The sequence below is a fragment of the Chamaea fasciata genome, unplaced genomic scaffold (assembly GCF_029207755.1).
Source record: "Chamaea fasciata isolate MVZ Bird 193981 ecotype frontalis unplaced genomic scaffold, bChaFas1.0.hap1 SCAF_4, whole genome shotgun sequence".
In the NCBI taxonomy this organism is placed as follows: Eukaryota; Metazoa; Chordata; class Aves; order Passeriformes; family Sylviidae; genus Chamaea; species Chamaea fasciata.
The window spans coordinates 5,845,455-5,873,045 of record NW_027094089.1 but is presented as its reverse complement, the minus strand read 5'-3'; the positions used below and the strand labels follow the sequence as shown (position 1 = coordinate 5,873,045).

Here is a 27,591-nt window from a genome sequence, read left to right as displayed (position 1 = left end):
TTAACTGAGAATACAGCCTCTGTCTCAGATGTGTGGTTACCAGTTAGTAGCACAGCAGTTACCAAAATACATCAGAACCGGGCTTAAACTCTTCTGCCTTTGAGAGAGCCGCACCCTCGATATTCTTGGAGGTGTTTTCCAACCTAATTGATCCTGTGATTATGTGGTAACATGCAGCAACCAGAGCATCATTTATTCTTCGCGTCCAGGGTCTTCCTTGATGTCCCTGCAGCTTGCTGACGACTGCCTGCCAAAGCATTTAGGAGGCTGACGACACTCACTCCGCAGTTATTTTGAAGCCGATAAAGACGTGCGTTCACAGCACCACGACAGATCCCGCCATCCTTCCCTGCGGTTCCAGCACCGCGGTCCCTCCCACCCCGCCACCGCTGCGCCTGCGCCAGGCGCTGCGCATGCGCGCAGTGCACGGCCGGTTCCGGGCGCAGGGGGAGGGAGTCGGCACGGCCGTGCCGGAGGCGCAGCGAGCCCGACGCGGCCTGGCCCGGCCCTGCGCTGCCCGGCCGAGGTGAGGGGCCCCGGGGGGTTGACGGGAGAGATCCGTGGCGTCAGGACGGCAGCGAAGTAAAGACAGCTGCCGCTATTGCCCTGTGTGAGGAGGTGGTGTTTGTTTTACGTTTTTGTTTAAAGCTGGTCGCTCTGAGACTTTTGCGTATGTCGCACGCAAGCGGTGAGGGTGTGTGCAGGTGTTCTCGCTCCTGACTCGGTAGGGACACAGGTTTGAATCGGGAGTTCTTAAAAAGGAGCCAAAGGCTCTGAGACCACGGACGGGTCTCAGTGCTGCCTGCGATCATTTTCTGTTACTTTGACGGAGTTAGTTTTGGAGAACTGGACCAGATCCGAAGGTGTTAGTGCCATAGTATCCTCTCTGTTATTCACTTGAATTAGCAATGCTTGTCCCTCTTAGCATTAGGATGCGTTATTAGATTTGCATGGCAAGGATATGATAACAGAAGGGTTGCAGGGGTGGCCTCTGTGAGAAGCTGCTAGAACTTTTCCTCCTGTGTGACAGAGCCAATGCCAGCTGGCTCCAAATGGACCGGCTGCTGGCCAAGGCCAAGGCCAAGCCTGTCAGTGACGGTGGCAGCACCTTGGGGATGAGAGGTTTAAGGAGGTGAAAAACTGCTACACAACAGCAGTCCAAGGAGAGAAGTGAGAACATGAGAGGAACAGCCCTGCAGACACCAAGGTGCAGAAGGATGGAGAGGAGATGCTCCGGGTGGTGAGGCAGAAATTGCTCTGCAGTCCCTGGTGAAGACCATGGTAAAGTAGTACATGTGTGTTGCAGCCCATGGAAGTCCATGTGGTGAACCAGGTGTCTACCTGCAGCCACTGGAGAACCACATGCTAGACCAGCTGGATGCCCAGAGGAGTCTGTGACTCCACAGAGAGGAGTTCATGCAGGAGCAGGTTCCTGAAAGGACCATTGGGATCGTGGAGACAGGAGCTCACACTGAAACAGGTTTTTTGGCAAGACTTAGGATCCACACTTGAGCAGTCTGTTCCTGAACAACTGTAGCCCATAGAAAGCACCCATGCTGGAGCAGTTCAGGAGGAATTGCAGACTGTGGTTGGGATCCCATGCTGGAGCTGGGAAAAGTGTGACTGTGACCTCATTTCCTGAACCCCTACTCCATTCAGGGGGAAGGGGTAGAGAAGTTGGTAGGGAGTGAAGTTGACCCCAGAAGGAATGGAAAGGTGGGGGAATATGTTTCTAGATTTTTTAAAATTATTATTTCTTACTATTCTACTCGTATTTCATTGGTAAAAATAAATTTCCTTGGCTTGAGTCAGTTCTTCCCGTAACAGTAGTTACTGAGTGATCTTCCTGTCATTATGTCATAAGCCCTTAATCATATTTTTGCCCCTTTTCCAGTTGAGGGGCAGTGATAGAGCAACTTTGTGGCCTTGCAGTAAGTCAAGCTCAAGGCTGCATAGATGCTTATCATTTACATTGACTAAGTTGGGAAAACAAGCCAAAGTCCCTTTCCAATACCTTTTTTTTTCTTTATCTTGCTTGTCTGTGTGTATATGCTTGGTGGGTTTTTTTGGGGTGGATTGTTTTTTATGTGTGTGGTTGATGATATATGTCATAGAACATCCTGAGGTGGAAGGTATCCACAATCATACAATCAGGGAGGTTGGAAAAGACTTTCAAGATCATCAAGTCCAGCATTTAACTGAAAACCACTATGTCAGCTGAACAATAGCCCGAAGTGCCACATCCAGTTATTTGTTGAACACATCCAGGGATGGTGACTCCACCACTTCCATCCTTGTGGTTTTTCAGGACTTCACTGGATTTGGTAGAGAGGAAGATTGTCTAGTTTTGATGAGAGGGTTGGACTAGATGCGCTCTGGAAATCTTTGTTCTTAAACTGTCTGATTCAGTGATTCTTTCTAGGAGTAATACAGATGGGTATAGAGTTATCAAGGAAAAATTATGCCTGACCCACATGATTGCCTTTAGTAAATGATAGTTGGATTTGCAGTCAAGTGGGGGGGGTATGTGTCATCAACCTCCTCTTGACCATGGCTTTCAGCACTCTCCCAGCTTGCTCCTGTGTCGAAGGTAGGGTGCCCTGCTGGCAGGGCTGCCTTCTGCATGGACTAGAGGAACACATTATGGGAACCTCAGGAATTTCAGCAATGACAAATGCCCTGTCTTGACCCAGCATGTATAGGATGGACTGGGGCGCAGTTCTGTGGGGTGGCCATAGGCCCTGGCAGGCATTGCCCTGGGATGTGTGACAGAGCTCTGTTAGGAGGAGATCTGTCCACCTCTGCTCAGTGCTCCTTAGATCTCGCATGGACATGTCCAGTTCTGGATCTTTCTGTGGTACAGTGACCATAAGGGAGACATAGTGTCCATAAGGACTGAATTCAGCAGAGATCATTGAGACAATAGGGCTGGGGCCCTTGCCCTTTGAGGGGAGGCTGTGGTTTCTAGGACTGCTCAGCTGGGAGGAGGGACAGCTGAACAGTGGTACCCAGTAGCAGCTCTGGCACGGATGGGAGGGGGATGAAAGAAGACACAGCCAGGCGCTTCACAGGAGTTCATGGCAAAAAGAGCTAAAGACTGGGGATGGAGAGAAAGCTTTTGTTGATCAGGGCAGCTTGGTAAAGTGGTGCCTTCCCTGATCTTGAGAGGTTTTCAAAGCCAAACTGGGGCAAAGCCTTGAGCAACCTGGTCTGACTACATGTCTGAACATCCTTTGAATGGGAGGTTGAACAAAAAGCATATTTAGGTCTCTGCCAGCCTTGATTATCCATGTATCCTGTAAACTTTACAGGCATTCTATATGCATACACAGTTGCCTTTGTTAAGGGTCAATGCTGAAGACTGAGGAACTGTTCAGGTAGTATTTAAGTTAATTTAATTGCACTGATATAGCTGTTGCATTATAACTATCCTGTAGTTGTTTAGTTTAGATTGAAAAAAATTTAGGGTTTGTGTCTGATGCAAGGGCAACAGGCTTCTAGGCTGTTTGGAATAGCTGATTTGTGCTTACATTGAAAGGGTGTTCTGTACTTATAATGATCCTCTGTAGTAGTTTTTTTCCTTTTAATATGGGTAAAAAAAAATTACCTGATGGAAGATACAATATAATTCGAATGTGTTCATGTCAAAGCTTCCCAGGAAGGAACCTTAGCTCATTTTGCTGCTTGTTGGGTAGAACTGAGGGAGCTTGGATTTATATATACAAATAGGCTCATAAATCTGGATTCACTGGAGTTATTAGCCATGCTTATCAGATTTAGGTATGTCTGGAGTTGTTTGCTGTAGCAGTATTTTTTTTTTTTAAAGCAAGATACCAACTCTAGTTTAATGTGTGTTCATTTATTATATGGACACCTATTGCATCAAAATGCCATTACATCTATTCTAAAACAATACAAACCTATACCATCAAGCTAAATTCTAAATTCTAAAATGATACAAACCAAAGTATCAGTGTTTTTTTTTTTTCTCCTGCACTTTCAGACATGTAATGCACAAGTATATGGGAATGCCTCATTGCTTAACTGCGAGGAATGTGTATTCACTGAAAGATTAATGTAACTATTGCTTTTGAATTTTCCTGCCACAAATGGTATTTTTTGTGGCACATGCTTCGTTGCTTGTATCCAGACTTTAATTACATATATTTTTTTTAAATCAGTGGCAAGATTCTGAATGCATCACTCTGATAACTTGTCTGGAAATTTGAGTATTTTGCATGTATATATTTCCTCAATGCTGTTGCAAAGGATTACACTTAAATTTACAACCAGTACTAGCTTTTTTGGTTTTTTAAGGAAGCCATTCCAAGTGACTGGAGGTGAGTTTACAGTAAACTGAAATACTTGAGTATTTGCAGTGGCCATCAGTTTCATTGGTGTGCAACAAACTGACTTCTAATTTATCTTTAATGTAGGTTCATGTGTGCTTGTGAGTACCTGCATATTCCAGCTTATAGATAAGCTTTTCACTTCAAGTGTTCCTGCCCTTAACTGTAATTACCATTTGCAGTCTCACAGGTTGGTCTTTTGTGTGTTTTACTTCTGGTTTTGCATGAACTAATGAAAGTTTGTGGATAATTTTGCATTTTAAATCATGTTTTTGAGACTGTGAACGCTGCTTTTGAGCTGTCTCGTTTTCAAGTCAATGAAATATACCTAAAATCCTCTCAAGAATACATGCTCTCAGAGTACACATATGCTGTGCCATATGGAATGGTATATTTGTTGCAGCATTAAGAAATGTCTATAACCCATTCTTTGTGCGGGACCAACGAGTATTCAGCATTTCTTTGGTTCAAGCCCAAAATACAAGGTGATATGGTAGACTTCGGAAGGGGGAAGAAAATCTTTTAATGCTTGCATCTGTTGTTAAATGCAATGTAAATCTGGGGGGTGGGGCATGTAGAAAATAGCATGCTGTCCTTCCTAGTCCTATGAATATTTTTTGAATCTCTCTTGCAGAGTGAAATTTAGTGTCATGTGACAGAGCCAAAATGTTGGATGACATCAAGAAGCGTTTTGAATTTCCTAATGCAGTTGTGCAGTCACAGGTAATTTTTTAAAAGCATTAAAACAAATCAAGTTGTCTGTGGAAATGTTTGTTCCAACAGCTGCTGCTTATCTGCCTCTCTTTTTTTTTTTTCCAAAGTCAGAAAACCAGAGTATTAAATCACAGTCAAATTCTAATTGCCTTTTCTGTGTAAACAGAAACATAGGACATAATTGCTCATCACTATAAAGTCTCCTCAGGAAAATCAGAAACTTTCCATGACTGGAATGTTGGAGTGTGGCCAAGTGGTTTTTAGTGACCTTGTGATCTCAAGAGAAGCCAGAAATTACCAAATACCATGTATGGGGCTGCAATACTTTGGAATACTTCATAGAACTGCTCTGTTTCTTCCTTGCTGATGAGAACTGATGACCTCCTGCAGTCTTGTCTGTCAACAAGGGATAACTGTATGCGACTCGGCTCAGCCCCCTTTATTTTCTGATCCGTGCATTGGCTCCTCGTCATTTTCACCTGAAATTATCATGTACAATAAGTGTTTATTACAGTATGTTTAATGGACAGGAAAGAGTGATAGTAATAATAGTCTCTGGTGAAAACATACACCTTCTTTGCTTTGGCCGTTTCTCATTTTAGTATTAAAAATGTATCTCTTTGGCTGTAAGTTCATTGCTAATTTCCCTGTTTTCTTCCTCATCCTGTTTTGGATTCAGGAATAAATTCGTGCCCATTTGTTTGGTGAAATAAGTTGGTCGGAATGCCATCTGTGCAACCTGATGCTTTTCTTGCCTCTTCATTTCGTTCAGTTCACCTTGGTTTAACAGTAATTAGGTTTGAAAGAGAGATGCACAAGTCCACTTGTCATCAACTTGGCATTTGGGAGAGAAAGACGTGTCCCTGAAAGCTGGAGTTCATCTGAGGTCTGGCAAAGCATCTTGCACTGCAGATGGGTTTATATCATTACTAGCCTTGATGAGTAGGACTCAGCATCTTTGAAACACTTAATTTTCTTTAGTGCACAATGTCCCCATGGTACACTGTTGTATTGCTTAAGTGTCTTGGCTCCTTACTACAGCTGCACATCATTAAGATCTACTAATGTGGTTTGGTTGATTTTGTCCTGTGCTTTGGCTGTTTTGATAGTTTCCACTTTGACCCTTGGAAAGCATTCTGTGATCTTCAAACTATAATCAGGTCAGGATTCAACTTCGTAAGAGATGTCTTCTCTTTCTGTGACCGACCAAGATATGCTCTGCAGAATGTGTAGTCTGCACATAATCAGAAAAGTGAGGAACTTGAGCATAGATTCGTAGGTCATAAAGTTTTGCTGCTTAATCAAGTTCTAGAAGTGTGGGGAACTGTTCTGTATAGCTAGATCACTGCAAAAGCCACATTTCTATTGATAAGCCCCTTTTCCTGTATAATGGAAGTGTCTTAAGGATGTAGATGTGAATTAACTTCTGAAGGTCCTTTTAAACGGGTAAAAGAAAAGATAATGTAGCCTTCCCTTGGTAAGGGCACTGAAAGAGATCTGACCTGCCTGGGGAGTGCAGTGTTGCTCTTGGGATGGGTTAGTTACAGACTTGATGGTCTGACTTGGTCCCATTTTCTCCTTCCATTTCCTCAAGAGTAAGATTTCCAAAAAGCCTGTCTTTTAAAGTCAAATGTACATATCCTTACATGTGAAAAGCATAGTCTGTGTAGTCTAGGACTGTTTAAGGTGCTGTCTTTCCAAGAAATGTAAGCTCTTATTTCAGTTTGTTATGACAGGTTAGCAGCTAGTACATAAATGAAGTGGAAATAAAAGTTTCCTTCTCTTGAAAGGAGAAGGAACCTTGAAACATTGAAAATAATCTGTCCCTGTCTTTTTATACACTAAGAAAAACGAAATGCTAATTTTTTTTTTATTCCTTACTGATCTGGTTTACTTTTTCTAAGAGTAATGATCTGTCATTAGCAGAGTACATGCAGCAGCTGTTCTGGATGCATTGATAGTCTGAAATATTTTCGTACTGTTACTATAAAAGCATGTCTTTCTGTCTTTCACAAAGTAGGTTTTCTGTGTAACAGTATCAATAATAATGAAACGAGACAGAGTAAGTCATTAAGATGAGTCAGAAGACAAAAGCCTAGGTTCAAACAACCTGACGGCTTTGGGTGTATTTTGGTTCACAGTTAGATTTTGAAAGACAGTTTAAGGAAATCAGACTTCTACTAAAATAGAATGAGGAGCTTAGTCTTCACCTCAAAAGAATAAACTTGGGCTGTTCTGGGGAACTGAAGCTTTTTGTTTTGAAGACCTTGATTACTTAAAACTTGTTAATGATTTCCTCCACAGAATAGCATAATGAGGAATAGTGTTAATGTCAAATGCCCTATTTAAAGTAAATGAAATATTTCTGGCAAGAGCTGTGATAAGGGGATATACAAAATGCTCAACGCAAAACTTGTGATGCAAAAATTTGGGCAAGTTGCTTGGATGTGGTGTGTTCTGCTTCCTCTCTTGCTTCTGCTTCCTCAAATAGTGCAGGATTTAGTAATTGCTAGTGCTTTTAAGGACATGAAGATCTGTGCAGCAGTGGAGGTATAAAGTTTATTGAGTTGTTGTGTTAAACTATCTGCAGTTCCTAAATACCTGTGTACCTGTACAAAGAGGCCTTTGGACTTAGGTGGAGCCCTATGTTTCTTTTTCCCTCAGCGTGAAGTAAAAGTGAGTATATCAACATTATGGAAATTTTTGACTATGCAGTATATTTCAGCTTCAGTATCCATAAGGTTGGTATTTCAATCATAGCAAAATGATCATATGCAACAGCATTGTAAAGACTTCTTACTGGAGAATTTAAAAATAATGTGTGTGTTTTTTATTTCTTCCCTTTTCTTTTCATTTTATTTCTTTTAATGCATCTGTGAGTGTTTTTTGTTTCTTTTTTTCTTTAGGCAGTGGGCCATCTGATTTCTGCAATACTGAAAGAAAAAGTTTCTTCGAAGAAGATCAGACAGGCTTCTGACAAGGTCTTTTTCACTTTCATCTCCTCTCTTGTCCTGACGTGATTATTTTATGTGCATTTTCTGGGTTTTCCCATTTTCCACTGTGTAATTTTAATACAATTTTAGAAGTTAAATAAGGTAGTTATCAATATGTATTTGGCCATGCAGAAGCAGTTAGACTCTGGCATCAGAAGAGCAGTTTTACTTCTATTACAAGACTTAATGGCAGAAGCCTTAATCCTGCAGAATACCTATATCTAGCTATGTTCAATTTAAGAGAATTTAATTTAGTTATGTTACTGAGTGTGAAGTACATAGACTGAGACATTGTCTTTTGAGTTGGAAATTTGTTTACATTGCTATAAAAATACCAAGAAGTATGGCATTTCACATACCTGTGTTGGTGTTATATTTCATATCTGCTAACTAGAGCTTGTATTTCTGCAGGAGAGAGCAGGATGTAAAGGCATACTTTGCATTTTAAATGAGTCAAGCTCACTTAAGTGCATGTCTTGTTAACAGAGAGGTGTATGAAATGTTGGCAATTGCAAGTGTCACAGCAAATGGGAAAGGTGTTAGTTAGGGTTTACCTCTCTGGATTTTCTCCCCAAAAGCTGACATGTCCAGAAATAATCAGAAATTGATCTGTGGATCTTTATTCCACAGTCTGGAAGCTTCACCCTGACAAACCCAGACCTGGAAAGTGCTAAGTTTTGATGTGAGGGAGTATTGGAAGTGCGTAGTTTATCTTACAGAAGCTCTTTCATAGTCTTGATCATAATCATGTTCCCAACCTATGTTCTGTTTTGAGCTACAAGCTGATATTTCCCCCTTAATGCTGCTTATGTGGAGGTATTAGACTGAAATCCAGCAGCTGAAATGCTAGGAAGCAGAAGATTTTGCTGGTTGGACATTGCAGACTCCGTTTATGTTCAAGAGCATTTTGTAGTGTTGGTTGTTTTAAAACCATCCTTGTTCTTCAGTTGGAAGTCACAAAGTCAGCAAACTAATCTGTGAATACTAATTTACCGTGGAAACCAGCAGCAGTTTTGATGGTTACTGCCAAATCTTCATGCTTACTAGAAAAAAGAACTTTCATGTGTTCAGTAAAGATGACTTTCCTTTGGATAGCCCTTTGTACACCTGTCTTTAGCTGTCTGTGCTACACCTTGGTGTAGACACAGCTTGCCATGGCAGTTTCTGAGTTGTCTCCAACTGCATCCTTATTTTTTAAATCAGGAAACTGATGATAACCTGCCCATGGGTGCCCTGTCCCTGCATGTGTTCAAGGTCAGGGATTGGGTAGGATCTGGCCATCCTGACAGTGAGCAGCATTTCCACCCATGTCCCAGAGCTGAAACTAGACAGTCTTTAGGGTCGCTTCCAACACTAACTATTCCATGATTCTGTCTGCATAGGCACAGCTGAAAAATTCTTCTGCATTACCTTTTTGTCAGAGACAGTAAGTGTTATGCCCTACCATGGGCCTAGGCAGCAGAGGGCAAGAAAGTGGGAGCTGTCCCTGCGAAGACTTTTCGCAGGAATGGAATCTGTACCCCAGCTACCTCATGTGCTCTCTAAGGCTTCAGAAGTGGTGGAGCTGGTTTTTATTTACAAGTGTGTTTGAGATGAACAAAGATAGATCAGTGTGAGCCTTCTCATTACTTGTGTCCCATGCTTTTGCCTTCAGACTCCTGCTCTGAACCTGCTTTGGGAGAAGTGCTGCAGTGAGAATGTTGCCTTGCGAACAGCCTGCTGTGAGGGCTTGGTGACACTTGTGGTGGAGAAACATGCTGAGCTTGACTATGTTCTTCATGGAGCTCTCAACCTAATTCCCTCAGCAAGGTAGTGTTTGGTTGCCTAATTTTTGTCAGCTAGTTATCAGTCATTGCTTTTCCCTTACAAATACAGAGGAAGAGAAGGTGTGTGTCAGTATCTTCAGATACACCATGGCATTAAGAACTTCTACTGTCCTGCCACTCTGCTGAAGGATGTTGCTTTCACCTTTGCTATATGATAGTGTGCGTCTGACATAAGAACTCTTAGAGTATTCTGTGTATGTAAGCTGAAATTGTTAGTAGTTCAGGCTAGTGTTCTGAACTTTGAACTGTGGAACCTCAGAACTAAATGAACTGCTTAGTTTTGTTGCCCCTGTCATAGAAAGTGGAAAGAAAATGGCAGTGACTTCCATTGTGGGGAAGTATGTTGTGGTTTAACTCAAGAGAGCAGTCAAGACTCATGCTCACTCACTCCTCCACCAGTAGGACTAGGGAGAGGGTAAAAGATGGAAAGCTTATGGGTTGAAATAAGGAGAGTTTAAGAGGGAGAGTGAAAGCTGTGCACTCAAATGGATCAAAACAAGGAATTAATTCAGTGCTTCCCATGGGCAGGCAGGTGTTCAGCCATCTCCAAGAGAGCAGGGCCCCATCACAGGTAATGGTGACTTGGGAAAACAGATGCCATCAATCCAAATACCCCCTCTTCTTTCCCTCAATTTCATATACTGAATATGATGTTGTATAGTCTGGAATGTTTCTTTGGTCACTTGGGGTCACCCCTCTTGGCTCTGTCTTCTCACAACCTGCCAAGCATCCCCAACTTCCTCCCCAGTGTGGCAGCATGAAAAGCAGAAAAGACCTTGGCTGTGTGTAAGCTCTGCTCAGCAGTAGCAAAAACATCTCTATATTATCAACCCTGTGTTTAGCACAAATATAAAACACAGCCCCATACCAGCCATTGTGAAGAGAATTAACTCTATCCCAGCCAAAACCAGCACAGAGGGAAATAACTTCATCAGTCTGTCATAAAACTGGTTGCTCAAATAAAGTCACTGTAATAATGTGTGTTGGGGTTAGGAATGCCGCAGTTTGTTTCCTTGTCTGCTGAGGAAGAAATCAGTTTACTTTGAAGCTGCTTCCTCCTACACAATTCTTGAAATAGAATGCTTACATCTTGTAGTGGTCTTTTGACCTAGACTGTGTGTCCAACATACTGACAAAATGCAGTTATGAGAGGAAGAGGCACTGTGCATAACATTTAGAAATAGGAAGTCAAATGATGACTGGGGAGAGATTTCCATTCAAATTTACCAACCTTATTAAGTTCCCTTTTGACTGCTAAGTGGATTTCTGCACCAAGCTGTGTAATTCTCTTGCTAGAGACTGGTAGAGTTGTTTTTAGCCAAACCAGCTATTTAGAGCTAGGTATGTGATACGTTGTGCTGGTGGACTCAGCACAGAGGTTGCAAGGACCATGCTATTCAAGACATGTTCCTCGTCCCTTCTTACCTTCACATAATCAGTTTTACACAAAGGTTTCTCATATTCAGTCTGAGCCAAAGGTGAACTTAGGTTTGAGTAAACTGATGAAATGCTTAAAAACTTTTTCTAACCTCATGACTTGCTTGTTTACAGCTAGGAACTTGCTGTGAGGATGCTAATTCTGGGCTGGGTTTGCTATAAATGACTATGGTTTCCTAGAGAGGTTTTGTAGATACATTTTTTATAATATGGGTAATCTCTGCAAACCACTATCCTCCAAATGACAAAGTTTTGGGGCATTTTGGGGTTAAGGGAGGAGTCCACGTAAGTATAATGAATAAATAAAGGTACTGTGCTAAGGCTGTGAGAATCTGAGTCCTGTGGCATAAGGTGGAGTACAAGTTTTATTAACTGTGATGCCACCATGATTTTTTGTCTTTTCTTTTTGTATACCTTCTGTGTATTCTCAGTATTCTTAGCATACATAGTTGAAATTCTTTTATGTGGTATCTTAGCTTAAGTCCTGGTTTTCTGCTAGGCCAGAAAACCAAACATGCTAAAGGCCTCACCATTGGGGTCTGGAAAGCCTTACGTTATCTTGAAAAACCAAGGCCCTTTCTAGAACAAATTTTGTAAACTAGGCTCAAGCCCATCTGGGGCAGGGCGGGGATACTTTAGAATAGGGAGATGCCATGCCGTTCATTTAAGCTTCTCATTGGGGAATCTTTGTCAAATATGCCAATTTGCAAGGTCTGTAAAATTGTATGCACAGTATACTGTGTGTGTGCATTTTGGCGTGTTCCACCTTGATGAATTGTTGCACCTAAGAATTCTTCTTAATTACTAAGATGAAAACTGTTTTATCCCTCAATTGTGTCTGGCTCATAATTCTAGGACTAGGGAAAAGGCATCGGCTGTGGCTTGCAGACTAAGAAATTTGAATTTCCTGTTCAGCTGAGGGTTTGTTACAGTATCAACTGTTTATAATTTTATGAAATGTTAATACAGCTTTGTACTTCAGAAAATAAAAGGTGTGAAATTTGAATTTAGGATTAAGTTAACCTTAAGAACAAATTCAGAGTTACATATTGAAGGGACTGTGATCTGCCCCATTTCTACACTATTTGAAACTTAATTTTTTTTTTTCATGTGTGAAACCAACACATGACTGATTGCTATACTAAGTTCTGGCAAATTACCTAGTAACCTTTTATGTATTTTTGGCTTCTTTCCCATTGCCACCTTCTCCTCCCCCAAGCTGCTACTATTCAAACCACATACACTGTGGATTGCAAAGCAGGGTGTATGTCACCTAACCACAGAAGTCTGTGCTTTAAAGTGTCTGTAGCCTCAGGAGTTCATTAAACTAACAATTTCAGATTGCTTCTTTTCAGTGCTAGTACTTCTTTTTTTTTCCTTGCCTTAAAATTGTAGTCTGCAGTCCATCATTCTGTTCCCTGCAAATTTTCATTCTATGTGGCTTTGCAATGCTTGGTAAACAGTGTTGCTAAAACAAAAATTAGCAGCCAGTGGCAGCTAGCAGAAAGGCATTTGCAACCACTGAGCACCTTCAATGCTGAATGGAGTTAGGTGTATATTTTATTGGCAAAGATTACTCACATGGTATTCTTTTTTCTCTTCTGTTACAATGAATTTTGCAGGGGCTAAGTGCACCTGCTGGATTCTATTTTGTCAGGTCTGTCGAATTATGCACATTAGAAAAGGCTTTTTTTTTGGCAGAGATGAAGATCTCATGTTTATCTGAGTTAACTTGTGCAGTTCACAGTACCTTCTCATTGTATATATTATTGTACTGTAACTGGTTCTTAAGACTCAATATTTCCTTTGATGCCCTAAGAGTTTAAACTTAATGGAACATCATATTTACATGCGTGTTTGTGTGTTTATGCATATACAGGAAATATGTTTACATACGTAGATAGATACTTGGGTATTTTCCCGTGTTTTTAGGATTGGTTTTCAGCATTCTGTTTAGGTGATGATGAGAAAACACTGCCTGTGTTCAGTAATGAGCAAGGATGCTACTGAAAAACCTGTGAAACAATGAATTATTGTAATTTTAAAGAAACTGTTAGAAGGATTTCTGTGTATATGCATGTTTTCAGAATGTTTTTATTACTGAGCATCCATGCCTGTAGGATATGGGAAATGGGATGGAAATTATCTCTTCTCACTTCCTACTTCCTGCTTGGGAATTAGGACTGGGAAGACAGAAGTTTCAGAACAGGAAAGATGGTTTTCTTACTGAGTGTTTTATGGTTTGTTTTTTTTCTCCTTGCTGCAGTTACACTATTGAAGCTGGGAAATACAATTGCAAATTCCCATTTCACTGGCTTTTTCTAGCAGTGAAGCATCTAAGAGGTTGTTCTCTCTCTCCCTCCCCTATACCCATCCAAAAATCTCTTTCCTTCTCTGTGTTTTAGGTTGACTATATTGGGATTTAGAAGACTGCAGCACATCTTCCTGTTAGTTGCTTTGCAGCTGAGTTCTGTCGAACCTCAATATCTTCTTGTACTGTCAGATTTCAGTATTTTGAGAGCCAAGTGTCACAACAGCCAGTCATTTTAAAGATTACAGGCACATCTTATAAGTGGTTCATTTTTTAAAGAGAGAGAGAAATACAAACATATTCTCTCACTTTTGATCTGGGTCAATGCTTTCCAGCACAGAAGAGAGAACATGGTACTTTGCCTGTATTACTATAAAAGTGAACATTTAATGATGAACTATAAAAATAAGCATTTAATGTAGAGATCCACTGTGGGGCTCTCTAGATGTTCCCTGGTGTGCCATACCACCTTATGGAAAAGAGTCTGTCAGCAGGCAGTGACAAGTGTTATAATTGTTTGACAGTTACAAGTGCTGTTTGCCTTGTATTCCCATTCTTGTAATATATGGTAGAAGCAACCTGTCGAAAGTTTTAACTGACACATTAACATTCTCTTTGCTGTTTCACTCATTATGTGAAAAAGAGAACAAAGGCACATAAATGCACAACTTGCCCAGAACTATGTGGGCATATGCTGAGAGGTCCTTAAGTAGAACTCCACGTCTCAAGCGTCAATTTTGTTCCTTCTCTTATGTACGAATCAATTAATGTAGCTGCATACTTGGCAGTAACTCTGTTGTTTTTGTCAACAGGAATGTGCATGGTTTAGTAAAAACTATTTGCAAGTTAATACAAATTCAAGCTATTGAACTGGGAAAAGATGGAGATGAGTCTATTTGGAGTCTGTATGGAATCAGGTTAGTTTTGCATTTCTTTATTTAGAAACAATAATAATTTTCTGTCTGATTTCCAGAAAAAAAAAGAGGAAATTAAATTAATACTGGATTTCAGTCTTACTCTTTTTTGTGTGTTTTGCTTTGTTCATACTGTGCAAGTAATCAAGTGCTGGCACAGGTTGCCCACAGAGGTTGTGGAATCTCTGTTCTTACAGATGACAGAACCTGACTGCCTGTGATACTGGGTAGCCTTTACTAGCTGACTGCTTGAGCATGTGGGTTGGACTGGATGATCTGAGTAGGTCCCTTTCAATCTAAATGATGATCTGATTCCCTGATTTTTTTTTTTTTTTTTTGGTTGAAAGTTTTAAGGATTTTTTTAATACAAGGATAAGATTGCCACCATAAGCTCAAGAAGTGACAGTGGCAGTGAGCCTTTGGGAGTGGGGTAATGGGAGGCAAGACAGGGAGAAAGCAAGTGCTATTACTTGTTCAAATACTGGATGATTTCTAATAATTCCTTTAATAAGTATTTTATTTTAAGGCTATGAATCACTTTCTTCTCACTTGTTTTTCCAGCTTTATTCTTATTATAAAAGTCAAGTTCCTGAATGTCTTTGCTGTTAAGGTGATTAACAAGTAAAAATAAAATACTTAAAGATGCATGTAGAGCTACTTATCGAAAGCTTCATGTCATGTAATAGCAGACTTTTGAAGAGGACATCCTAGTGATTTCATCCATCTCTTGAGAAACCATGAGTCAGTACTGTCATTAAAAGCCTCTATTGTATCTTTTCTGGAGAAAAGCTTGGTAGATGTCATGAATGCTTTTCAAGTTACGTTTTATGCAGTTAAGAGGTACCATTGTAGGAGGCAGTAGCTATAATGTCTTAAGGATATAAAATGCATTATTTGAGAGAAAGGAATCATGTCTTTAATTGAGCAAAATGAAATAGTGAAGAAAAGCAAAACAGGCTTTGTAGTGCTGGATGTGTTTACATTCCTGAAATCCTCCATGCATTTGTTTTCATGGCTATATCAGTTCTCTTTACAAAATTCCCACTTTAATAGAGCAGTTTTAAATGAAAAGGCAGGTAATGAAGATGGAATTCTTTTGGAACCTTTTTTAAAAGCTTCTGGTAGAAGAAACTAAGTTAAAGGAAATTAATTCTGGCTTCATATGAAAAAGAGGATGGTGGGATGAGGCTGGATTGAAAAAAGAGTCTCTGCCCAGTAGGGCAAAGAAATTTTTTTCACACTCACTAAAAGAGAAATTACTGGTAACGTACAATGAAGGTGAAATTTGGTAGTTCAGAATAGTATGAAGTAAAGTAATAGAGGACTGAAAATAAGAAGCAGACTTTATTTAGCCAATATGTTTTTTTGTTTTCCCTTTTGGTTACAGTTAACTTTAATGAAGAGAAATGATTGCTTGACATAGGGTCAGAGCCCTGAGATTTTGAAACCTGACTTCTGCTTTTTAGTGTACAGAACAACCGATCTTTTAATTGTTGTGTAACAAATTTGTAGTTGTGCTCCATAAAATGCCATTTAAACCTGATCTTTTGTAAGGAATAGAAGAATGTATACAGTAGCTTACCAGCAGTAATCTCCCATTACAATGTTCATATATTATGCTGTCAACTGTGCAAAAGTATTCCATATGGAAATCATCGATGAGGAATTAAAATGCAACAGTACATTCTCAAGTGCTTTGCTATTGTCACCAGTATTACTGGGTAAATAAATGTAGTTTAGGCCAATGTTAATTCTGGACAATAGAATTAGTTCCATAATAAAGCTTCGTCGGATGATGTAATATCATGATCAGTTCCTGAAAAGAAATGGAAGAAAATTAATGTCTTGCAGATTTGTGCATTTTATTATATAATGTTTTTCTGGGATGGAGTTAGCTTTCTCCAGAGCAGCCATCTGCAGCCAGAATGGTGTTGATAACATGTTGGTGTTTTGGACACTGCTGAGCCGTGCTATCCCTTCAGCCCATTGCCATCCCTCAAAAGGCCAGTAAGGGAGGAGGGGTGGCCAAGACTTTGGGACGGGACATAGCCAGGATAGCTTACCCAATCTAACAAAAGGGATAATTCATACTGTATGACACTGTGCACAGGAATAAAAGCTAAGAGGAGGGAACTGGGAGTGGATTCATTATTAAGGTCTTTGTCTTCCAAAGCAACTGCTATGCACACTGAAACCCTACTGCACAGAAAGGGGCTACACATTGCCTGCTGATGGAAAGTAAAGGATGTATTTTTTATTTTCTTTGCTTTCTTTTCTGGCATTTGTCTTTTTTTAGTGAACTGCCTTTATCTTGACCCAGGAAGGGCTCCTGTTAGCATTCTCAGTGCAGGTGATTTATGATACACATGTACAAAAAATTGGATATGATTTTTTTCTGAAAGCTATTAGCCTTTTTTTAATGAACCAGTATTTTATGATATTCTTAATGATTCATCATGTATGATTTTACTGACAGATTTTATAGACAGCTGCTGCTTTTCTGAATTCAAGATTCAGAGCAGGTAGCAGAATGCATTAAAATTGCATATTTATTGGAGTAAAGTGCTGTTCCTGAAAGGACCAGCTTTCTGAAAGGATCAGGGTCACATCTGCATACACAGAAAGGTATGTTGACTGCAGACATTGTTTCTTCATACAGAAAAAGAAGTCTGTCACTGAATTTGTCCTTTAAATCAGATTGGCGCTCACTTTTGTTCTGAGGTGGAACAAAAAAGTTCAAATTATCTAAAAGTTGAAAATAATGTATGTTTTACTGTTACCCCTCACAAAGACTTGTCTTTGTTTGCCTGGACATTTCCATAATATGAGTGGGTAACCACATGCTTGTGTGTTTTGCTTTATCCTGCACTCACTAGCAGTAATTTAGGGTAGTGGTACTGTAATGTCATTTAAAGATGCATATTTTACAGTCCTGTTCTAGCAATTCTTAAGATGGTGTTGACAATAAATTGCATCTACACACTTCATTTTTCTTACTGCTAATAGCATTATCAAGTGGAACATTTTTGGTTTGCACTTTTTGGTGTTTCCTTATTAATCACTGATCATTGTAGAGCTTAGCTGACTTCTTTCATCATCCAGTTCAATGCAGTTTTACTAGTTTCAGAACATACAATATCTGTAAGAAAAGATCTGTCTTTTTCTAGATAATAAGCCATTTTAATTTGAAACTTGATGTGTCAGGTGCTGACTTTAGGAAGGCTCCCCTGGCTTTGTTGTCATTGCAGCATTTAAATGATTAATGGTGACATATTCTCTTGATTAGAAAAGGTAGTTAATTTTTAAAATATGATAAAGTTACTGAAATAAGAAGCTGATATAACCCTATATGTCTTTACAAGGACTGTGTACTTACAAGGTCCTGGCATTGCATGTGGACAGTATTTCTAGCTTACTGCCTGATAAGGATCATGATGATGTTGCTGGATTCAGGTGCTAGACAAGCAACAACTTTCTTGCCTCGTGCATGCTGTCATCTTTGGAAAGCTGCAATGAAGCAATAACCTTAGCTTTTCTAGTCTTTGTGCACAGATTGCAAAGACTCTAGTAAAAACTCTTACAGAATCTAGGAAGGTGGATATACGAAGAATGTTTATGTAAATTGACAAATTTTTGAGAAATGAATGTGAGAAGTGACAGGCTTCTAGCCCCAAATATGAGGGTCAGACCTGTAATATGCATCTTTTGTGTTCTTCGTTGATAGCATCTGTTTTCTGAACATGTTTCAAGTATTCCATAGTGTCAGCCAGCTTTCTGAAAGAACTTTTTCTTCAAATTATGTATTTGTCTGAAAAAAAGCACATGTCTTCAGAAGAAAAATGATTTCATGAGCAGAGGAGGAGCCAGTATAAAAAAACCCCCTGTGTTTTTAGCTGTGTTGTAACTACATGGCAAAAAAACCACAGTCATTAGGTATGTAAGTACTCTGTACCCAGCTTTCATAGTTTGGTGGGCCTTTCATTCAGCTGATGGCTATGTAATTCTTTGATTATCTTCACAACCATTCACTTGCCTAGGACTCAAAAAATGTTAACATTGAGAATGTAAAAAACCATAATGAGGAACACCTCTTTTAGTTTAAGGATGTCAGCTAGATGATGTTTTTTCATAGATCGTGTTTTGCTAGGCATAGCATAACTATAAATGATTATAGCTGACTATAGCAGGTAAGTATTACCTCTTTAGCTTACTAAGGGAAGCTTTAATGTACCATCGTATTGTGCATTTCAAATTTGCTATGTAACGGGGCAAATTAGATTTTTATTCTTTTTTGGTGTTCTTTCAGATTTTCAGATTCACTTCACCTGGAACTGAGTTGGTTCACTGCTGCTTCAGATGAAGCCCATGTTGTATTGCAGTGCTATTGGGTTACATATGGGTGTGTCTCAGTAAACGTTGTCTTCTCTGATGAAAAGACTCTTGAAAATACTGGCTTTTTGCTCCGCAGGTGTTTTAAAAACAATGAACAAAAGTGAAATGCCATTGTAAATCCTTCCTAAAAGGCATGTCTGACTGTGTTACGCATGTGGTGTCTGAAACTGAAGCAGTGTCTCTTGAGATACACCACTTCAGGGGGTGGTTCTCAAATCACCTACTGCTGTGTAGGTAGAACTCCCTGAAGGTCTCTCTGGTGTGTAGCACAGATTTGTTGGACTTGGGTTAACCAAACTGAAGGTGGTGGTTTGCAGCAGATTTATGCTGCCTTTCTCTATTTGCCTTTCCACTTACAACATAGAATGGTTTGGAAGGGTCCCTTAAGATCACGTAGTTGCAGTGCCCCAGTCCCCAGACAGAGACACCTTTAGCTAGACCATGTTGCTCAAAGGTTCATCCAGCCTGTCCTTGACCTGTAGGGATGGGTCATCCAGAACTCTGGGCAGTAAGTTACTCTAGTTGAATGACTTTGGTTTTATTTCTGACAGAACAAATTACATACTTCAGGCTTCCCTCCTTCCCTGATTTTCCTTCACCTGGAGGAAATTCTAATCTTGTTTCAGAAATTTTGAGAAACTATCCTCTTTTGACAGTGTAGCAATCTCAACAAAGCTGGTAAAGGGAATTGGTAAAAGGAGGAGGTTAAATTAGCTCTTCCTACAGCCACACTTATTTTGAAGATAGTTGTTTTGCATGTTTCCTTTCTGTGTTATAGATAAAGATGGGATTTTTTAATTTATTTTTTGTCTTTCAGGACCACTCCTCATCCATTAATCACTGTCCTAGAAAACAGACCTGATTGCTGGCCGGTTCTACTACAGCAAATAACAGTATTTTTCCATCAGTGTCCAGAGAGGTAAAAGAACAAAAAAGTTTAAAAAGCCTAGCAAATGTAGATAGCTGAATTGTATCAATGTAACTGTTTTGTTGAAGGCAAACAAGCTGTGAGAGTTCTTTCTTTTGTGAAGGATACTTGTAAAATTTAATTATACCATTTCACAATTTAAAATAATAATTATTAATGAAATACTGGTATAATCCATCAAAAATCAATTTCATAGCTTTTTATTGACTGTGTTGATAAATTTTGTATGGGTATAGAATAACTAGTGCAAAATTGATAGCATATTTGATATTTTTAAAAATTAAGCAATTTGGCTTATCATCTTTGTCAAAATTTTGACTGCTTAGTCATAAAAAGTGAATAGAATACAGCTGTAACTCATCTGTACAAAATGATGGGATGATGAGCGAAAAGTGAAGATGAATAAATCTCACAGAAAGGACAAGATCTTGAAAAATAATGTATGCTTTCTGATTAAAAAAGATAGGAAAAAATCAGTGGCACAGCCTTATTAGGTGTCATTAAAGTGACCAAATACTCAACAGCCAACAATCTCAGCCTTTTCTTCATGTTTACCACTAAGGAACTTGTCCAATAAAGCTTTAGTGTAAGATAACAAATCTGTGGCACTCTTAAAGAGTACAGTTTTCAATATGATTTTCAGATAAAAATACCCTTTTTCTCCTATTTTCTGAAGGACTAATAAGACAGTTAAAGTGCAGAGAAATAGGCTTCTCTGTTCTGTTGCTCTTTGCAAAGAAACAATAAATTTCTGGTGGGCTTAGACTACACGATCAATAGTAAGAGTTTCAAGCAAAAGTATGTTTTGCTCAGTTTAATTGATCAGAGTGTTTTTAAAATGCTGTTCATTCTTCCACTCAGCTGCTAAGTCTGGGACTCAGAGACCTTCAGATGTATATGGAGTGAACTGTGGATTTTTTGCTGGTGGCTTCTTTTGAATTTAGACTGAAGTTTTTCTTAGTGAAAAGGAAAATATGTGATGCTTCTCTTGGTGCTCTTTGTTTAAGGTTTCTGTGGGTAAAGTGCTGGACTGAGAATATGGAATCATAGAATAATTAAGATTTGGAAATGCCCTTCAGTGCATGGAGTCCTGCTGTTAACCTAACGCTATCAAGTCCACCACTAAACAATGTCCCTAAGTATGATGTAATCAAGCTTATGTTGATGTAGACCTATTACTGAATTCTTTCTACTGTTTTGCATCAAGACTGTCCTGTTTAAAACTGGGTTTTGATTTCCTGTTGATAGGTTGGATAGTAGGAAGGCTCTGCAGAGGGGTTTGGACAGGCTGGATCTATGGGCTGAGGCCAGTCATATGAGGTTCAACAAGGTTCAGCACCAAATGCTGGATTCTACACTGTGGTCACAAGAATTCCTTGGAGCACTACAGGCTGAGGGAAGAGTGGCTGGAAAACTGCACAGAGGAAAAGGACCTGAGGGTGCCGGTTGAATATGAGCCAACTTGGGCCCATGTGGCCAAGAAGGCCAATGGCATCCTGGCTTGGATCAGAAATAGTGTGCCCAGCAGGTACAGGACTAGGAAAGTACTCATGTACTTGGCACTGGTGAACCTCTGCCTCAAAGCCTTCGTCCAGTTCTGGGCCCCTCCTGCAAGAAAGAAGTGGCCATGCTGGAGCAAGTCCAGAGTAGTGCAACGGAGCTGGTGAAGGGTCTGGAGTCTAATGAGGAGCACCTGAGGGAGCTGGGAGTGTTTAGCCCAGAGGAAAGGCGACTGCAGGGTGGCTTATCTCTCTCTGCCTAAAAGGAGGTTGTAGCCAGGTGGGGATCAACCTGTTCTCCCAAATAACAAGTGACAGGATCAGAGTAAATAGGCTCAAGTTGCATCAAGGGAGGTTTAGATTGGCTGTTAGGAAAAAATTTATCATGGGCTTGTCAAGCATTGTAACAGTCTGCTCAGGGAAGTGGTGGAGTCACCATCCCTGGAGGTATTCAAAAAGACCTGTAGATGTGGCACTTGAGGACATGGTTTAGCAGTGGGCATGGCAGTGCTGGTTGGACTTGAGCCTAAACCGTTCTATGTTTCTATGTTTGTTACTGTATTGACCATCTGTTGGGGGTTAGGTTTGTTCCTTCTTTCTCTAAAGAATTTTTTCCCCCTAACTTACCAAGGAAACCAAGTGTTGGATACTTGAGAGTACTTAACCGAAACAGAGAGGTGGACAAAGTTGGAAGGGGGAGATAATGCAGGTAAAAGACAGAGCTTGAGGCAGCTGCGGGCTCTTCTTTTTCCGGCGTTCGGGCTCTTCTTTTTCTGGCATTCGGAGAGAGAGAGAACGGCTGTTGCTGGCTGGAAAAGTTTCACTGTGGCCAAAGAGATCCAGTCCTGAGAAATCTACTATCACTGGTTTGGCCTGAATCCTGAGTTTTCTCTGCCACCCGCGGGAGCTGGGCCGGCCCTGCCTCGCCTCTGGCTTCTTCAGCGCTGCTCCTCTTGCTACAGTGTGACCCTGCACCCCCTGTGCTGCCGAGACACCCTGCCATCCCAGCTACCAGCCCGGGACTTTTCCACTGTTTCAGCTTGGTACTCTAAGGATCCTGCAGGGACACGGAAACCAAACTGCCCTGGGTTTTGTGAAACAAAGCCCTCAAGGTTCTTGGTACTGTTTTCGTTTGTTATTAATGCTGTAGTTGTTTGGTGGGGTTTTTTTTTGTGTTTGTCTGCTTTGTAATACATACTAGTAGAGAACTGCTATTCCTATTTCCCAAATCTTTGCCTAAGAGCCTCTGATTGTAATTTATAATTAAAAAAAAAAAAAAAAAGGGTGGAGGGGGGAATTTACACTCTCCATTCCAAAGGAAACTGCAGGTTTTTTTTTTTTATTACCTGGCAAATACCTGTCTTCCCAAACCAAGACAGATTTTGGCGCCCAAGATGCGGCTTGAGGGCACTGAGAAAAGAAAGGGGAAGAGAAATAGCGGTTCTTAACTAACCTAGTACTTTCTTTTGTGTGCGTTGGATATAAAAACCTCATTAGGCACTATCATGTGGTCTAACTTACCCTGGCTTGGATGGCATGTGGTTGTGGCTGTATTCCTTCCGTTTGCAGGCCCTTATCTAAACATAGGCCCTATAACTAAGGCTACTGTAACTGTCATCCAGTTTATTTTATAGCTTAATAAGGTGAAGAAATCATGGATTTTTAATTTCCTCTGGAAAGCAGGCACATGGATTCAGGGCTATCGTACACTAACTGTGTGTTTTTGGAGTTACTTTAACAATGGTACCTACTGTGAGGAAATGACACTGGGGGAGGTTTTTTCCCAACCCTTTACCCATCTCTTTGGGTCTACCCCATCAGTTTTTGAAGGGTTTGAATCCTCTCTGAATGCTAATGATATCATACAATGGTGCTGCTAATAAGCGTATTATATTTAGCATTCAGAGATAAGGGAAGATTGACCTGGATAACCACCTGATACCTACCCCACACAATAGGGGTGATATCCCAGAGCTTGACTCTGCCCCACAGCCTGCCTCAGAAAGGACCCACCCGGATTGGGTTGAGGTTCTGGTAAAAGAGATGCATGAGATGAGCCAGATGCTGAGGGAGTACATTTCCCCAGCTCATGAAAAACCCTCCCCCTGCCCCGAGAAGGCAGAGTCTGATGGTGCAGCAGTGGAACCCACAGACGTTACAACTGTCCAGGTTCCAGCTGAACCACAAGGGCAGCCACAGCCAGCAGCAGTTGCCTCTGTGGAAACAAGGAAGTGTAAAGTGAAATCGTCAGATCCTGGTATTAAGGATAAGAAAGGAGGGCCCTCACAATCCACAGAAGAGCCACAGGTTGAGATTATCACTGAGTCCCTGACGTATGAAAGTCTACCTAATCTGCAAAAAGATATTGTACGACGAGGACGTGAGGCTTATACAGCCTGGCTACTTCGAGTCTGGGACCTTATGGGTACAGGTGTGCAACTGGATAGTGCTGAAGCAAGGAATTTGGGACCCTTGACCCAGGACTCAGGTATAAATCAAGTATTTGTAAGAAAGCAAAGGCCCCTTTCCCATTTGGGAACGACTTCTAATGAGTGTGAGAGAGAGATTTGTCCACAGAGACAGAATGCAAGAGCACAACAATAGAATGCGATGGAAGACCCTTGAGGAAGGAATCCAACAGTTGAGAGAAGTGGCAGTATTGGAAGTACTTTTTGGGAGGACCGGACAGCATGATAATGACCCCGACAAGGTTAGATGCACAGGGCACATGTTGTGGAATCTGGCAGCTCGTGGACCATCTCAATACGCCACATTCATCGCAACAATTAATGCCGAAGATAACCGAGAGACAGTGGGTTCTGTTGCCAACAAGCTCGGAAATTATGAAAGTATGATCAGTGGCCCAATGCAGGCTCATGTCTCTGCGGTGGTGAAGGAACTCAAAGAGGAGATGAGGGAAATGAAAGAGGAGATGAGAAGGAACAGTTCCCATGTAGCACCGGTGCGAGTCACAGGCCCCAGAATCAGAGCCCAACATCCCCCAGCAAGAGAGAGAAGGTACACCCCTCGAGCTGACCTGTGATTTTATCTGCGTGACCATGGGGAGGACATGAGAGTGTGGCATGAGAAACCCACTTCTGTCCTGGCAGCACGGGTACGTGAGCTCAAGGAAAGAAACACTAACAGAGGGTGTTCCACTAGAATGAAGGTAGCCTCAGCCTCCCATGAGCAAGCTGCCAGGTATTACGGAGGTGGGAATGCTGTGTCGGATTCCCTTGAAGGAAGCTCTACCATGTATGTCCAAGAAGGGAATAATGACCAGTGCTAGAGGGGCCCTGCCTCTAGCCAGGAAGAGGCATGGGATAATCGGGTTTTTTGGACTGTGTGGATTCGATGGCCTGGCACATCAGAGCCACAAAAATAGGAAGCTTTGGTAGATACTGGGTCACAGTGTACTCTAATGCCATCGGGACATGTGGGGGCAGAACCGATTTCCATTGCCGGAGTGATGGAGGGATCACAGGAATTGACTCTGGTTGAAGCCGAGGTGAGCCTGACCAGGAAGGAGTGGCAGAAACTTCCAATTGTGACCGGCCCAGAGGCTCTGTGTATTCTGGGCATAGACTTCCTCAAGAATGGCTATTATAAAGACCCTAAAGGACTCCGATGGGCCTTTAAGATAACTGCTGTGGAGACAGAGAACATTAAGCAGTTGAACACCTTGCCAGGAGTATCAGAGAACCCATCTGCAGTGGGACTCCTGAAGGTAAAAGAACAACAAGTACCTGTTGCCACCTCGATGGTGCACCGTCGCCAGTATCGGACAAATCGAGATGCCGTGATCCCCATCCACAAGATGATCCGTGAGCTGGAGAGCCAAAGGGTGGTCAGCAAAACCCACTCACCCTTCAACAGCCCCATCTGGCCTGTGCACAAGTCTGATGGAGAATAGAAACTGGCTGTGGACTATCATGCGTTGAATGAAGTGACTCCACCACTGAGCGCTGCTGTACCGGACATGCTGGAACTTCAGTACGAGCTGGAGTCCAAGGCAGCGAGGTGGTATGCCACTATTGACATTGCCAATGCATTTTTCTCCATTCCTCTGGCTGCAGAATGCAGGCCTCAGTTTGCTTTCACCTAGAGGGGCATGCAGTGCTCCTGGAACCGACTGCCCCAGGAGTAGAAACACAGCCTCACCATCTGCCATGGGCTGATCCAGGCTGCACTAGAGAAGGGTGAGGCTTCAGAACATCTACAGTACATCAATGACATCATTGTGTGGAGAAAGACTGCAGCTGAAGTGTTTAAGAAAGGAAAGAGGATCATCCAGATTGTACTGAAAGCTGGGTTTGCCATCAAGAAGAGCAAAGTCAAGGGACCTGCCAAAAGGTCCAGTTCCTGGGAGTAAAGTGGCAAGATAGACGGCGGCAGATCCCCACTGAGGTCATTGATAAGATCACAGCAATGTCTCCACCGACCAGCAAAAAGGAAACACAAGCTTTCCTAAGAGCCATAAGTTTTTGGAGGATGCACATTCCTGAGTACAGTCAGATCATGAGCCCTCTCTACCTAGTTACCCGCAAGAAGAACAATTTCCACTGGGGCCCTGAACAGCAACACGCCTTTGCCCATATCAAGCAAGAGATTGCTCACGCAGTAGCCCTTGGCCCAGTCAGGACGGGACCAGATGTGAAGAATGTGCTTTACTCCGCAGCCGGGAGCAACAGTTTGTCCTGGAGCCTTTGGCAGAAGGTGCCTGGAGAGACCCGAGGCCAACCACTGGGATTCTGGAGTCGAAATTACAGAAGATCTGAAGCCAACTACACTCCCACAGAGAAGGAGATCTTGGATGCCTATGAAGGAGTTCAAGCTGCCTCAGAAGTGATTGGCACAGAAGCACAACTCCTCTTGGCATCCCGACTACCAGTGCTGGGGTGGATGTTTAAAAGAGAGGCTCCCTCCACCCACCACGCCACCGACGCAACATGGAGCAAATAGACTGCCCTCATCACGCAGCGCACCCATATTGGACACCCAAATCGCCCTGGCATTTTGGAGATAATTACAAACTAGCCAGAAGGAGAAAACTTTGGTCTCATGGACGAAGAGGAGCAGGAACAAGTGACACAGGCTGAAGAAACTCCTCCGTACAACCAACTGCCAGCAGAAGAAACACACTGTGCTCTTTTCACTGACAGTTCCTGTCGCATTGTAAGAATGAAACGTAAGTGGAAAGCAGCCGTATGGAGCCCCACACGACAGGTTGCAGAAGCCACTGAAGGAGAGCAGGGATCAAGTCAACTTGCTGAACGCAAAGCTGTTCAATTAGCCCTTGACATTGCTGAAAGAGAAAAGTGGCCAAAGCTCTACCTCTACACTGATTTGTGAATGGTAGCCAATGCTCTGTGGAGCTGGCTAGAAAGGTGGAAAAAGGCCAACTGGCAGTGTAGAGGAAAACCAGTCTGGGCTGCTGATGAATGGAAGGATGTTGCCACTCGTGTAGAGAAGCTGCCTGTGAAAGTCTGCCATGTAGATGCCCATGTTCCCAAGAGTCGGGCTAATGAGGAACACTGAAACAAGCAAGTAGATCAAGCTGCAAAGATAGAAGTGTCAAAGAGATTTAGATTGGCAACACAAGGGAGAGTTGTTCCTAGCTCGATGGGCCCATGATGCGTCAGGTCATCAAGGCAGAAATGCCGCCTATAAGTGGGCCTGAGACCAAGAAGTAGATTTAACCATAGACAATATTTCTCAGGTCATCCGTGACTGTGAGACATGTGCTGCAATCAAGCAAGCCAAGCGGGTGAAGCCCTTATGGTATGGTAGGCGGTAGTTCAAATATAAATATAGAGAAGCCTGGCAGATTGACTACATCACCCTTCCCCAAACCCGCCAGGGCAAGCGCTATGTGCTAACCATAGTGGAAGCCACCACTGGATGGTTAGAGACCTACCCTGTGCCACATGCTACTGCCCAGAACACCATCCTGAGCCTGGAAAAACAAGTCCTGTGGAGACATGGCACCCCCGAGAGAATTGAGTCAGACAATGAGACCCATTTCAAGAATAGTCTTATAAGCACCTGCACTAGAGAACATGGCATTGAGTGGGTATACCATATTCCTTATCATGCACCAGCGGCCGGGAAAGTTGAACGGTGCAATGGCCTGCTTAAAACTACCTTGAAGGCACTGGGTGGGGGAACCTTCAAGAAATGGGATATTAATTTAGCAAAGGCCACCTGGTTAGTGAACACTCGAGGTTC

The 27,591-nt window shown here is 41.8% G+C and overlaps 1 protein-coding gene across 5 annotated transcripts in view; it reads left to right on the top strand.

The window, feature by feature from the left end:
• The first annotated feature begins 446 nt into the window (after positions 1–446).
• The window catches only part of FOCAD (focadhesin), a 170,857-nt gene continuing 143,712 nt past the window's right edge, over positions 447–27,591 (top strand). For 3 of the 5 annotated variants that reach the window (XM_066180782.1, XM_066180781.1, XM_066180779.1), the window contains exons 1-6: positions 447–526; positions 4,984–5,072; positions 7,970–8,044; positions 9,711–9,865; positions 14,443–14,547; positions 19,754–19,855. In XM_066180782.1, the coding sequence (XP_066036879.1) occupies positions 5,016–5,072; positions 7,970–8,044; positions 9,711–9,865; positions 14,443–14,547; positions 19,754–19,855 (494 nt within the window). In that variant the 5' untranslated portion in view covers positions 447–526; positions 4,984–5,015. Of the gene's footprint in view, positions 527–4,436; positions 4,540–4,983; positions 5,073–7,969; positions 8,045–9,710; positions 9,866–14,442; positions 14,548–19,753; positions 19,856–27,591 lie in introns of all 5 variants that reach the window. The other 2 variants (XM_066180780.1, XM_066180783.1) reach the window with 2 other exon arrangements.